General features: G+C 48.2%; 2 protein-coding genes across 4 annotated transcripts in view; one reads left to right on the top strand and one right to left on the bottom strand.

Annotated features, from left to right (window-relative positions):
- RILPL1 (Rab interacting lysosomal protein like 1) overlaps positions 1 to 5,546 on the top strand; it is a 50,050-nt gene extending 44,504 nt beyond the window's left edge. Inside the window, exons 7-8 of one of the 3 annotated variants that reach the window (XM_072600661.1) lie at positions 1,803 to 1,826; positions 4,594 to 5,546. In XM_072600661.1, the coding sequence (XP_072456762.1) occupies positions 1,803 to 1,826; positions 4,594 to 4,738 (169 nt within the window). In that variant the 3' untranslated portion in view covers positions 4,739 to 5,546. Of the gene's footprint in view, positions 1 to 1,476; positions 1,565 to 1,802; positions 1,827 to 4,593 lie in introns of all 3 variants that reach the window. The other 2 variants (XM_072600663.1, XM_072600662.1) reach the window with 2 other exon arrangements.
- Positions 5,547 to 7,999: 2,453 nt separating this feature from the next.
- SNRNP35 (small nuclear ribonucleoprotein U11/U12 subunit 35) lies at positions 8,000 to 13,017 on the bottom strand. Its single transcript, XM_072600664.1, has 2 exons — positions 12,658 to 13,017; positions 8,000 to 9,089 (listed from the first exon to the last, which is right to left on the bottom strand). The coding sequence occupies exon 2, from the start codon at positions 9,084 to 9,086 to the stop codon at positions 8,295 to 8,297; it is 792 nt and encodes a 263-aa protein (XP_072456765.1). The 5' UTR covers positions 9,087 to 9,089; positions 12,658 to 13,017; the 3' UTR covers positions 8,000 to 8,294.
- Positions 13,018 to 13,583: the final 566 nt, after the last annotated feature.

Below are 13,583 nucleotides of genomic sequence, written 5' to 3'. Positions count from 1 at the left end.
TGACTTTGATTTGAGTGAGGGAGGGCTGTGCAAGGTCACCAATCTCACTTTCTTCTCCTGAGCCATCTGGATTTGTAGATGGCGGAGCTGAGATTCAAACCCAGGTTTTCTTACTGGGGAGGAGGAGGATGGTTCCCCATGGGAAGTTTGTGCCCTTTCCTTGAGAGGGGCCTGTGCCCAGGGCATTCCAGTCCCATCAACAGAGGGGAACCTTTACTCCCAGTTTACAGATCAATTATCCATGTTAACTAAAAAGAAGGATAGTATATATAACCCAAAGTCCAGAGAGAATCCAAAACTCTCATTTTATCTAAGTCAGTTTAAAAAAAAATCAGGAGCATCTAAGTGGTGCAGTAAACAGAGCACTGGCCTGGGTCAGGAGGACCTGAGTTCAAATTTGGCCTCAGACACTTGACACTTACTACCTGTGTGATCTTGGGCAAGTCACTTAACCTCAATTGCCTTGCCTCCCCCTCCCCTTCAAAAAAAAAAACAAACAAAAACCAGACACTCTTGGTGAGCAAAACAGATTTGAGTTTCACCTTGAATTTCCCTTTAGACCCTCTAGACCAGAGGTGGAGAACCTTCAGCCTGGCTTACATGTGGCCCATTAGGCCCTCAAGTGCAGCCCTTTCTGACTGAATCCAATTCACACAACAAATCCCCGTAATAAAAGGATTTGTTCTGTAAAACTTGGACTCAGTCTCAATCCTCAAGCCTTGAGGCCACAGGCTCCCCATCCCTGGCCTAGCACCGTAGGCCCAATTGCTCTCCCTTCCTGAGCTTCATTTGTAAAAATGAGCAGGTCAGTCTCAGATGACCTCTAAGGAAGGTCCCTTCCCACTCAGATGCCTAAGATTCTGTTCAACTCAACAGATATTCTTAACATTCCATAGAGAGGTTTCTGACAGTTTCGTGTAAGCTAAATTTGGGCATGTAAAAAGCTATTTGAGGGTGAGTCTTTTTTCACCATTTTTGAAAGTTTGGGCTTTTATAGAGCAGGTTTGCATGTTTATGGTACAAATGGAAAGAGCCCAGGCTCTGGAGCCTGGGTTCAGATCCTGCCTCTTCCATTTACTGCCTACGTGACCTCGAATGAGACTTAGGTTCCTCATCTGTAAAACGAGAAGCTTGGACTGGGTGGCCTTTGAGGTCACTTCCCATTCAACGTCTGTGTTGTTGTTGTCAAACTGTGAAGTTGTCAGACTGCCTTTGGAGCCGGAGGCACCAACACAAAAATCCCAGGCATGGGATGGACACCTGCCTGGCCCTGAAAGCCTTGGCCTCCTTCCTTTCTTCCCTGCCCCTCTGCCCCTTGGGAATCAGTCACCCACCTGTCTTCTCTCTGTAACTACCACTGAGGCCACCTAAACTATCCCTGGGAGCTTTCCCTTGTCTGTCTGTGTGGAGCATGGAGCTACCTTCTCCTGCCCACCTTTTTACCTTCTCTGTGTCTATCTGTGCCTCTCTGACCAGGATCTTTACAGCCGTAATGCCCATGGTAGCAGCTGGACTGATCCTAGATGACCCCACCCTGCAGCCTGTTCGAAGACTTGTTTCCCTTGTAGGCACATCTGGTTTCTCGGTTTTGTCTTGGGAATGCCTGCTGGGGCTGAAGGGGTTGCACTCTGCTGTTTTCTTTGGCTGGGCTGCCCCTGCATCCTGGTGGCTGTGATGTGATCTCCCGTGTGCCTGTCACAGTGCGCAGTCAGCACGATTCCTCAGAAAATCCTCTGCTGCGTCACAAATAATTCTCTTTGTCTCTTCTGTTTCCATTTTAAACCACCTTGTCCATGTTCCAGTCAAGAAGGGCCTTTAAGCCACGGGTCAGTAACCACCAATACCCATCACGGTTCACCGAGTGTCACTAACACTGCACGTCTGCTCACCCAGCCAGGGCCGCTCCCTTAAAATGCTTTTGTTTTCTGCCACTGAAGCTGTTCAGTCCTTTAAAAAAAAAGAAGAAGAAGAAGAAGAAGAAAGGGCCATGGAGGTAGAGAAAGCGCTTCCATTTGTGGACAGTGTCTCTCCCATGTCCATTTGGACGTGAAAAGCCTCCTCGTGCTTACTGGCAGTGCTTAGGGGTAATAATGAAACATGGCTGCATTTGGGTAGTCATATCCTCAGGCAAGTGTGCTGGATTTGTAGTCTGAGGACCTGGGCTCAGATCCCACCTTGAGCAAATCTGGCCTTAGCTCCCTTGTCTGTAAAATGAGGATTTTGAAGAGCTAGATGCCCTCCTCAGCCTCTTCCAGTGGGAGGTGGGGATGCTCCCCAGTTGATACAGAAAAAGGTGCTGTCCATAATATGGCTTGCTTGACCAGAGCATTGTACAAATCACTCCTTTCTGAACTAGTAGGCATGGAGCTGCCCTTAAAAACCCAGATGTCAGGAGACAGACTTCAAGAGCTCTGGCTTTAGGTTCAAAAAAAATTGTCACTAGAAGAAAGTCATTGTAAGGTCCAGGGACTTTCAAAGCATGTCATCTCATTCTCTCATCAACAGAATCAAAGCTTAAATCCTGTCCAAGCCACTCTTTTTTTAAAGTTAGTGTTTTAACTTGGGCCTAAATTGCATTTCTGGTGTCTTGTGAGTGATGAAAGCCCAGAATCAGCTCACTATTTTTGACCTCTAGACACTAGTTTTCCACACTGGTCTACACCAGCTGCCTTGGGCCTGGACTGGCCTGATCATGGTACTACATGGTGGTCATAAATTTCTGTAAAGAAAGGTAATTGGTTTTCACTTTAGTAAATGGGTGCCTACCAGCATGGAAGCACCAGCTTGTATTTTCTTTTCAAGGCAGTTTTCAAAATTTCGAGTGTTTTTGAAATTCATCTCAAGTACAGACATCTCACAACAGGGTGGGAAACATCACCCTAGGAGGTTTTTCAAGGGGCTGTGGAGGTCTGAGCTGAATTGCCCTAATTCTCTAGAGACTCTTAAGAACAATGGGGGTGGGGGAGTAAGAGACACAGGGAGGGAGAAAAAGCCCTAACAACAGAAAGAAGTCAGACTTGCAGACCAAATTCTTATCCCTGGGGTCAGTTTGGACAACTAACACAAGTTGTTTCAGGTTTATCTGCAAAACTGTGTGACTTGGGATCAAGTCATTTCAGTTCTTCAGGCCTTGTTTTTCTTATTTGTAAGATGGGCAGAGGATGTTTGGACTTTTGGAGACAGTGCGGAGTGAGTAGTGACAAGAGTGCCGGTTCTGGAGTCAGAGGAACTGGGTTTCAATTCTAGACACTTGGTATCTGTGTGACCTTGGGCAGGCTATGTCTGTGGGACTTGGTTTTTCATCTGTAAAATGAGCCGGTCAGGCCTAAATGGCTTCTTAAGGTCCCTTCCATATCTCCATCTATGGTCTTATGATTCCCAAGATCCCTTCTAACCATAATATTCAATGAATATCTCTTACATCATCCCCAAGTGATAAAAGGAAGGTCCCTTAACCATTCTGGACTTCTGGGTCTTAATCTGTAAAAGGAAAGAGGTTGGAATAAATAACCCTAAAGTTGCGGTCCTGCTAAGGGGTGGGGGGAGGCAGGATAAGTGGGATTTTATTGGTGTGGGGCACCCCCATTATTGATCAGTTCCTCTGTAACTGATGACCTCAGAGAGTTGCCTGGGCCACTAAGACCATAGATGGACTTCAACCACAGAGCTTCCTAACTGCAAGGCCAGCCTCATGCCACAGGGCTTCAGCCTGTGCATGGCTACAGTGGAAATTCCAGCTCCTAAAGATAAAGGCAGATGGTGAAAGGTTAAATCCCTACCTTTGATTCAAATTCCTTGTGACACCTTGGACAGACCACCTAACTTACAATACCATTGCCTCAGTTTCCTCATGTCTCAAATGAGGGTGTCAGACTAAATGTCTCCCAAGGTCCCTTCCAGCCCTGGATCTATAATCCTCTAAAATTGATTATTTTAATTAAATTAAATTTTGCCATTTTATGAACAAGCTCTCTTTCCAGGCTCCATCGCAATAAAAAGGTCCCCTTCCTACAGTGCAGCTTGAATGACTCACCCTCAATGCTTCTCCCTAACAGCTCTTCCCACCGCCTCCCTCTCAACGGGCACTGCCAGCTGGAGTCCCCACTCCCTTCTGTGTGACTGCCCACGCCCTTGCCCGTGAGCTCCTCTTAGGTGGCTTGTTAACAACCATGAATTCTTCAGCCTTTAAAAAAAAAAAAAGGTCACCCCAACCTTTGCTGTGCTAGTGCTGTGTCTTCTGCCCTGTCTTGTACTGTCAGCGTGGAAGGCTCATTTACCTAATTCCAAGAATGCCATGACTGGGAAGAGTGATCACCAGCTAGATGCTGAAGATTCATGCCATGGTGGGTCATTTTAATCCCATCACCACCTCCGTGGTGTGTCCCACCATGATGTCCCCACCCACCCTTGCCCCTGGCTTTGAGATGCTCCTTCCAAGCTCCACATCTTTCTTCCACTGGTTGAAACTGACTTGGTTGCTTTGGCTTGGTTGTGTTGTGCCCACGTCTGCACAGCATCCGAAGGAGGTATTGGGTAGGTACTGATTTTTCTTTTCCTCCCTTGCTCCCCACCCCCTTCTTCTTTCCCAAAAAGGTTTAGTTTCTTCTCTCGAGACAAAAAGCGCCTGGCCAACACGCAGAGAAATGTCCACTTCCAGGAATCGTTTGGTCAGTGGGCAGACTCCCACAGAGATGATGGCTACACTGAACAGGGGCAGGAAGCGTTACAGCACCTGTGACTCTCGCTCTGCCTGGGCTCGTGACCGGCTTGGCTACACCTGACCTGGACGGTCAGGGACCAGACCTCTTGGCCCCTCCGCACCTCGTGGTCGTGTATCTTCCTAGATGTACTTTCCACCCAGGGACACTGAGACACATGCTGTGTGCTTGGGACACCAGACCTCTGCAAACAGACTCCAGCTTCCCCAGTAATCATCCTTTGTACCTGGGGGTGGGAATCATGGTTTCGATCGGGTGACTGTGTGGCCCTCACATAGATGTACGTAGGTCATGGATTTAATACCCCGCTGGTCTCTGGTCTGGCTTTTACACTCACTCTGGTAACACAGGCTTCTCTAAACCAAAAATACAGAGGATGGCATCCTGACAGTAGCCGGCATACTCTGGCACCCTGCGAAGCTCAGTCTGTGGGTACTCTCTGACCTGTCACGCTTCTGTAATACAGAGGGGTGGGCTGGGAATTGGGAGGTGGTGGCAGCTTTTAGTTCTGTGGAGGCCATTTTCAAAGTGGCCCAGGCAGAATTCCAACATTTGATCAGGCTCCCCCCCACCCCCCGGGGCACCCTTTAGCACAAGCTCTGGGAGCTGTCTCAGGGCAGCATTCACCAGTGGACAACAGGATCCTTCAACCTCACAATGGGAGGCAGTCGTGCAAGAAGCCAGGGGGTGGGCATCCTATGAACCCTGGGATTTAATAGTGCCTAAAGCATGTAGATACTGGTATACAAGGTGAGTGTGCCTTGGGTTTTGCTGAGTTATATGCAGTATTAACCAAACAAAAGAATTGCTAAAAATGATCAATTTTAACACGTGGTTTGGGCATTTTTTCTTGTCATCTTTTTTTTCATGCATGGCAGATAAGAAGTTATTCCTTACCCTGCAAAGTCCTAGCTGAAGGCATATAGTACACTGGGAACCTTGCAGGAAAAGGGTAAACTTGACAGAAGACTGGCAAGGCTCCTCCTCCCTTCTTTGGTTGCTTTGAGCTGTGGGGAAGCAAAGGTGTCCCGTGGCCCTGTGTGGCTGCCTTGGATCTCTGGAAGTCAGATGAAGAGCATGCCATTGTACTCACCGACTTCCTTTCTTTTCTCCCAAGGCTCCTAAACTATATATTTTAGTACCACAATTACAGTTGGTAAAGGAACCACTGCTGGAACCACCACTGTGAAAGTAGTATGCTACGGTAGGAAAAATGGCTACTAGGGAGACCAGGGATCTAAGCCTGTCCTGCCCCTGCCCCTAATGGGCTGGATGACCTCAGGAGAGTTCTCTTACTTTCTTTCTCTGGAAAAGGAAGGGGGGATGGACAGAATGACTTCCCTGGCCCCTTCTGGCTTTAAAACTGTGGTCTACTGCTATACAAGGTGATTTCAGAGGTGGAGAAATGGGACCTTGGCCACCCCATTCCTATTTTTAATATAAAGAAACGAATTCCTATTGAGACCCTTGAAGAACAGAGAAATCCTACACTGGTAATTTACTAGGAAAATAGCATGTTCATTTTCTAAAATGGTTTCTAACAGCTGGTGTCTATTTTAACACAGTAGGGCGGTACTGTTCTTTGTGGAAAGTCAAGCTGGTGGAGGAGGTTGGTGCTATTAGAGTAAAACCTATTAATGGTGCCGCTTTTTAAGCCAGCATAAAATAGATAGCTGTGATTCAAGTGACATTTTTAAGCACTGACATTGTGTAAGGCCTTTGAAACAAATCAGACATACTACCTGAAATATTTCATTTTAAAACTTGAATTTTTAGAGCTGTAACTATGGACAAAAGGATGCCTGTCACGGTCTCTCTTTTTGAAAAGCACCTGTCCAAGTACATCTGGTATGTTAGAGGCAGCTAGGTGGCACAATGGAGAGAGCATTAGGTCTGGAGTCAGGAAGACTCAAGTGCAAATTAGGTCTCAGATACTTCCTGGCTGTGTGGTCCTCAGGACTTTAACTTCTGTCTGCCTCAGTTTACACATCTGTAAAATAGAGCTAACAGTGGCACCTTTCTCCCAGGGTTGTAGTGAAATTCAAATGAGATTATTTGTGAAGTGTTTTACAAATCTTAAAGCGCCATGTATGGCATGCTGTTATGGTAGCTTACTTCAGATCTGGGTCACGAAAGTAGGAAAGGAAGGTCAGTTCACCCAATTTGCTGATGGTCAAGCAGGGAGGAAGCAAAGGAGTTTGCTGCAGTTTGCTGCGAAGGTCACGGTGTCTTCGCATTTCACGAGCTCAGTTCTGCAGACTCCTGACTCATTTTGCAGAACTATAAGGCTCAAAATAAGGGAAAACTTCGTTACTGTTAGAGCTCTGTGAAAGGGCAACAGGGGAGCAGCTAGGTGGCACAGTGGATAGAGTGCCAGCCCTGGAGTCTGGAGGACTGAGTTCAAATCCAGCCTCAGACACTATAGCTGTGTGACCCTGGGCAAGTCACTTCACCCTGATTGCTTCACAAAAAAGAAAAAAATGTAACAGACTGTCTCGATGGTAGAGAGCTCCCTATCACTACAGGTCTACAAGCCAAGACTGCAGAACCTTGTTGGGACATTCTCACTGAGGTACAAGTTGATAGAGAAGGCCTCTGAAATTCTATGAAATGTTTTGATTTTTTTTTTTAATTAAAAAAAACATCAGGCATATCCTCCCCAGGATGAGCCCTTTAGCAGAAGGAATATGGTGCTGATAGGAAGGCTGCTGGCCTGGAGACAGGAGAGAGACTTTACTACTTTATCTGTGCAACCTCAGGAAGGAAGGAAACAGGCATTTCTTAAGGGTCTACCATGCACCAGACTCTATGCTAAGATAAGCTCCTTTTTAGATTTAGATTTAACAAACATTTATTAAGCCCCTATTGTGTACTCTACTAAGCACTTTACAATTATCTAATTTAACCCTCACAACAAGCCTGGGAGATAGATAGGTGCTATTAGCATCCTCATTTTACAGAGGTAACAGAGGCAGACAGATTAAATGTCTTGTCCAGGGTCACATGGCTTGTAAGTGTCTGAGGCAGGATTCCAATTCCAGGGCTTTATCCAGTGTTCTACTTCCCTGTCTCTGCCTCATTTTCCCCATATGTAAAAGGAGGAGGCTGGACTCTCCTATCTCTAAAGACCTTTCCAACTCTGAATCTGTGATCCCACAAGAGTCCATGTGTGGCTCAGAAAGGGCAGGCCATCAGCCTGAGGCCACTAGGGACCCTCTTCCTCTTGGCTTTCCTTTTGTAGTTAACCCCCTTCAAAGCAATCAGGTTAATGCAGGCTGCACTGATTTGGAACAAATCTTTATTCAGCAGCTGACTGTGTCCTGGGACACAGATGAGATGTGTGGGCTTAGGTGGGATGAAGGACTGGAATGGTGTGTCCCCCACTAAAGATTACATAGGTTAGACCAGGAAACTAGCAACAGAGAGCTCCAAGGAGAGCCCTGGGATATCTGAGGCGAGCAGCCCCCTTTTAGCTATAAAGGCATGTAAAGGAAGACTCCATGGAGGTGGGGGCTGAGCCTCCCTGAGCCCTCCCACCAGCCCCAACAGGTGCAGAAGAGAGGGATGGCTGTCTCTCTACTTGTGCTTGTCATCTTCCCTCTGCTTCCTGGAGTCCCTTTCCTTGCTTCGGTCTCTTCGCTCTCGGTCTTTTCTCTCTCGACCCCTGCCCCTCTCCTCTCGGAAGTCTCTCTCTCGTTCCCTCTCGCTTTCATCCCAGGCACGGCCGGCCTCCCTGTCCTGCCACCTCTTCTCTCTGCCCTTGTCATGGTCTCGCTCTCTGGCCCTCCGGTCCCAGGCTCTGTCTCGGGACCACTCCCTCCTTTCCCTCTGGCCCTCTCCGTAGAAGTCACTTTTGAAAACGGGCAAGTTAATGGGTTTTCTGAAAGGCCGGTCCCGTCCCCCAAATCTCAGTTGTCCGGATTCTTTTTTTCCACCAAACCCTCCTCCAAGTCTCCGAGGGATCCACCCTTTCAGGATTCTTTCTAGCTCGTAGTCGACAAAAATCTCGTGCTGATCAATAACCAGTCCGTTGGCATCTCGATAAGCTTTTAACAGAGACCGCTCCTCTCTGTACTCGATAAAAGCATAGCGCTTTGAAAAACCTGTGACCACGTCCCGAACCAACCGTAGCTTCCTGATGTCACCGTATCTGCTGAAGACATCTTTCAACTTTTCTTCTGTTGTCTGCAGATTTAGCCTGCCCACAAAGAGGGTGAGGTGGGGATCTCCAGATACCCCTTTGTTGGGCACATAGCGTGCCAGCATTGCCCTCCAGATGGCCCGGTCATGAGGCTCTTCATCAGTACCATCAATGCTCCCAGCCTTGAGAGGGTCATACTCTTTGGCGATGGGCATCCACTCATTCATTCTCTAGAAAAGCAGGAGACAGTGAGTGTACTTGGGTTTGATGCACATCAGCACTGGAGAAGGCCAACCAGCCAAAATCTGGGCCCCCCATTTCCCAAGAACAATTCTACTGCTACAAGTAATAACAATAGTAGGGCTTGCAAAGCACTTCAAGCATTTTCACCTATGATTCTTATCATAATCCTAAGGGGCAGGAACTTCAGAGATAAAAATCCCTCTTCTATAGATGGGGAAACTGAGGCTCACAGAAGTTACATGACTTATCCAGGGTCACATGGACCCAAGGTAAGATTCAAACCCTGGTCTCTCCTAAGTCTAACCCTCCTTCCACATCATGCCACTGCTTCCTACTTCAGTTGGACATGCCTACAACCCTGCCATAATGCCAAAAAGCCATTCCAGCCTGGTATGCTGTTTCTGGCAGAGATCAGGCTTGGGCCAGCCACAGTCCTGAGAGGGGAGTCATGGCTGAATTTCTTCCTGACTAGTCGACTCCCTGAAGCTGGGGATCGCTTTCCGCCGTGGAGGAGAGAATTAACTGCTATGGCAATTCCACCCCAGCAAGGCTGCACTGCAGATGACATTCTTTCAGATACATGGTAATTAATTCATAGGAATCCTTATTGGAATAATAAAGTGCCTGCCAACATTTAAGACACTGCCAATGATTATGTAACCCCCTAGCAACTCCACAGCCAAAAGTAGAATAGGTTTAAAAAAAGGGAGGGGGGGGAGCTCTCCAAAGCAAGCATGACAGGTCTCTCTACCAGCAGCTCTCGGTAATATGTCCTCAAACTTCACTTTTCTCTGGGGCTGTTCCTCCAAAAACAGCCTCGATGACCTGTCCCTCTTTCATCTCAATAAAACACATGGCTTTTTCTTTTTCTAGATCTCTCCTCTAGTAAAATAAAACAATTCTACCTGTATAGATCTAAAGGGTACAGGAGATGTTACTTTGTTGAGGGTATTTATTTGGGGGGTACAATATTGATTTAAGAGAAGTAACCTAATGCCACAATACAAAACTATGAGGTAGTTATGAACAAATTAAAAATACTGACTTGGGTTGACCAATAAATCAGTGTTTGTAAATGAGATCCTCAGGAGCCTGAAAACCACTTAATAAAACCTGTTTACATTTTATGACAAAAGAATTCATCTGTCAAATCCACCCAAAGAACACTGGACCTGGAGTTTGGGAGACCTGGGTTCAAATTCTGGGCTGGGGAAGTCTGAGGCAAAATTCAAGAAACATGGAGAGGCTGGAGAACCTCTAGAGAGAGAAAGGCCTCCACAGTAGGAGGATCCAGTAAAGACAGAAGAGATCTGAAGCTCTTTGTCCTGGAACGGAAGGCAGACTGGCTTTCCTTTGCCCCAGAAGGCACAACTTAAACAAGAGCTGATAGGTTTCTATTGGATGCTAACAGAGCGATGCAGAACTGGAGAGAACTGCCCTGGTGGGAAGCAAAGGGCTCCCTCTCATTGGAGGATTCCAAGCAAGGGCTGACCACCATCTGTCTAGAATGTAAGAGAACAAATTGGACCCCTGATTCCTGGTGCCAACTGTGTGATTGGGGGAGGGGAGAGCTTCTCAAGGCCTTGGTTTCTTCCTTTATAAAATGACTAAGTTACAAATGATTAAATTATAAAATTAGACTAGATTGTGTAGAAAGGCATGCTGCCCGGATTTCAGGCTTGGCAGAGGGGGTCCTCAGTGCCTTGGTGCCTCTTAAGTGTAGCCAGAGACCCATAGTAAGATTCCAGGAAATAGAATGAACTGCCTTAACCTGGAATGTTTCTGAGGTGTTGCTCAAGCTTGAAAAAGAAAGTAAATAAATCGCAGAAAGTCATGGCCATCCCTTCCGGTCAGCAGGATGGCAAGAGGAAACAACTGTCGAAAAAGAGAAATGAGTTACCACAGAAGGTTTCTTTGGCTTCAGGACTAGAAAGACCCTCAGAGATCATTTAACCCAAAACCTTTCTTTTTACCTATGAAGAAACTGGGACCAAAAAAAAAATGGCCCCTGCCCATTTTTTTCTCCAAGTTTCACTGTTACTGTTCAGTCAATTTCTATGACCCCATTCGGGGTTTTCTTGGCAAAGATACTGAAGTGGTTTCCCATTTCCTTCTGCAGCTCTTTTTACAGATGAGAAAACTGAGGCAAACAGGCTTAAGTGACTTCCCCAGGGTCACACTGTTTTCTATCTGAGGCCAGATCTGAAGTGGCAGAGATAAGTCTTCCTGACTCCGGGCCCCAACTCTATCCACTGCACCATCTAGCTGCCCCGTTTCTTAAGTCACCAAGCCTGAATTGGAACCCAGGCACATTGACCCCAAATCACGCGCTCCGTCTGCTAGCACTACTTTGCCTCTGCCGTCCCTAGTTCTAACAGCAGGTCCTATGTCCCGTAGGAAGGATTCCCACTCAGTCGAGAGGGGTGGACCAGATGGCCACTTAAATTCCTAAAATGAAGGTGTCCAGGAGATTATCTGTTGACCAAACGAGCATTTATTGAACTCTCACTCCGAAGGCACTCCTTGGGTGCCAGGGACCTCACTTACCATGATATCCCCCAATGCACAGAAATGGAATACAGAAAGGGCCCAATAAATGTTTACTGACAGACAAAACAAACTCTAGGAGTGCGAAGCAGCCTGTGACAAATCGAGGAGATGGAACCGGGGGGGGGGGGGGGGGGGATGCAACGTCATGTGGGGGGCCAGCATGCAAAGGGGGAACACCATCCATGAAGCCCCGTGCAACGTCTAGAATGGCAGGTGTTAACACCCCAAAAAACGTTTGCATTCGTTCCTAGAGGCAACAGGAAAAGCCAAAGCCGGGGGATGACCGATGACATAATAGATTTGCTTTTTAGAACGGCGCAAAGTCTGCAGGAGGACGGACGCCTCTGACAGCTGCGCGGAGGGTGGACACTAACTGGAACACCAATTAGCAGGTCCAGGTGAGAGGTAAGGACGGCCAACCTATGGGGGTGGCCGTGTATCAATAAAGAAAAATGGCCGGATGCGAGAGAAGCCTTAAGGCTTGGCAACACTGAAGCCTAGCTCTTTACATGTCCTGCACGATGCAACAAGCCACCTTTTCCCACTCGTGCTTCCCCAGCGCGGAACCACGTGCGTTTCTCGCTGACTGCTCCCACCACGCCCTCTGGTCACCTGCGCGTGCGCAGTGCACCTCCTCGGCCAACTCCAGAGTGGAGCATGCGCCCTAGACTAGCGCGAAGCCAAGAAGCCCGGCTTCCCTTCTCAGGGCCGCCCCCAGACACTCTGCTCCCCTCGCTTAGCCGGGGCCTCAGCCTCCCCAAATCCTTAGGAGGCTCCCGAGCCGGCTGTGCCACAGAACCACCCCAGCTCCGGCACCCGGGTTCAAATACGGCCGCCACCTTTGCCCATCTCCAACATGGCGGCCAGGGACCACAGCGCCCGCGGCCGTCGGGAAAGGGCTCCAGGGATGGGACTGAATAGGGCAGGGACTGGACGCGCACCTGCCTTTCCTCCTTCCCCACCGCCCCGGGCCCTTGCTGCCTGAAAGCAGCTGCCGCCACTTACTCTCGGCCGGGACGGAGACTCGCTCTTTACCCGAGGAGAAGGCCAGCCTCCAACTTCCGGGAGGCCGCTGGCGAGGCTTGATGTCGGCCGCAGCCGATTTGCCACAGATTTCTGCTTCCTCCCCCGCCCCCCAAAAAGTTATGCGTCTTGCGCCAGATTAGGGGATGAATCTTAATATACCTGAAAAAATGGGTAATTTTTTTTAATCTTTTAAGCAGTGAAATAACGTCCTTTTTTGGCCAAAGTAGGTTTCCGCCCAAGCGTGTGCGGGAATCTGCTGATTCGAAAGCGCAGTTAGGTGTCTTCCCGCCGCTCCCGCAGCTGGCGAGGGCAGTGAGCACGTGGAGGAGTGCGCGACCGGCTGTGACTGGGGACCCACGTTAGTCCACGCCCCGGGCCCCTCCCCTGCTGGGAGGGGAGAAGGGTGTAAGGGTATGGAGAGGATAGAGCTGGAAGGAAGCTTGGGTCGCATAGCTTTAGACGTGGAAAGGACTTCAGCCGTCATCTAGACCAAGCCATTTTACAGATAAGGAAACTGAGTCCCAGGGAGGCAGAGCGACTTGTCCAGGGGTCAGCCAAGCAGTGTCAGAGCCAGGACTCAAACCCTAGGTCGTCAGATGATAGGATCAATTCTAGAAGAGAGGTAGCTTGGAGTCCTCTAGTCTGATTCCAAATGACCAAATGACCATTCCAGTAACCAAACGGTCATTGAGTCCAGCTCTGTGAACGTCCCCATTTCCGCCAAAGGACCTCTGGTCTAGTAAGGGTTGGGGATAAACAGGCTTTCCACAATAAATAAGGTCATATAGCTGTACAACAGTGCCCCTCCATGCTTCGATACACCCCAAAAAACCAAGGAACAGCAACTGTCTGATGTCCTGCAGAGGATGAGTACAAGAGATGATGGCATTTGAACCCTTTAGTTG

This window comes from Notamacropus eugenii, chromosome 4, assembly GCF_028372415.1.
Source record: "Notamacropus eugenii isolate mMacEug1 chromosome 4, mMacEug1.pri_v2, whole genome shotgun sequence".
Lineage (NCBI taxonomy): Eukaryota > Metazoa > Chordata > Mammalia > Diprotodontia > Macropodidae > Notamacropus > Notamacropus eugenii.
The sequence above is the reverse complement of the archived record's forward strand: the minus strand, read 5'-3'. Positions and strand labels throughout refer to the sequence as shown.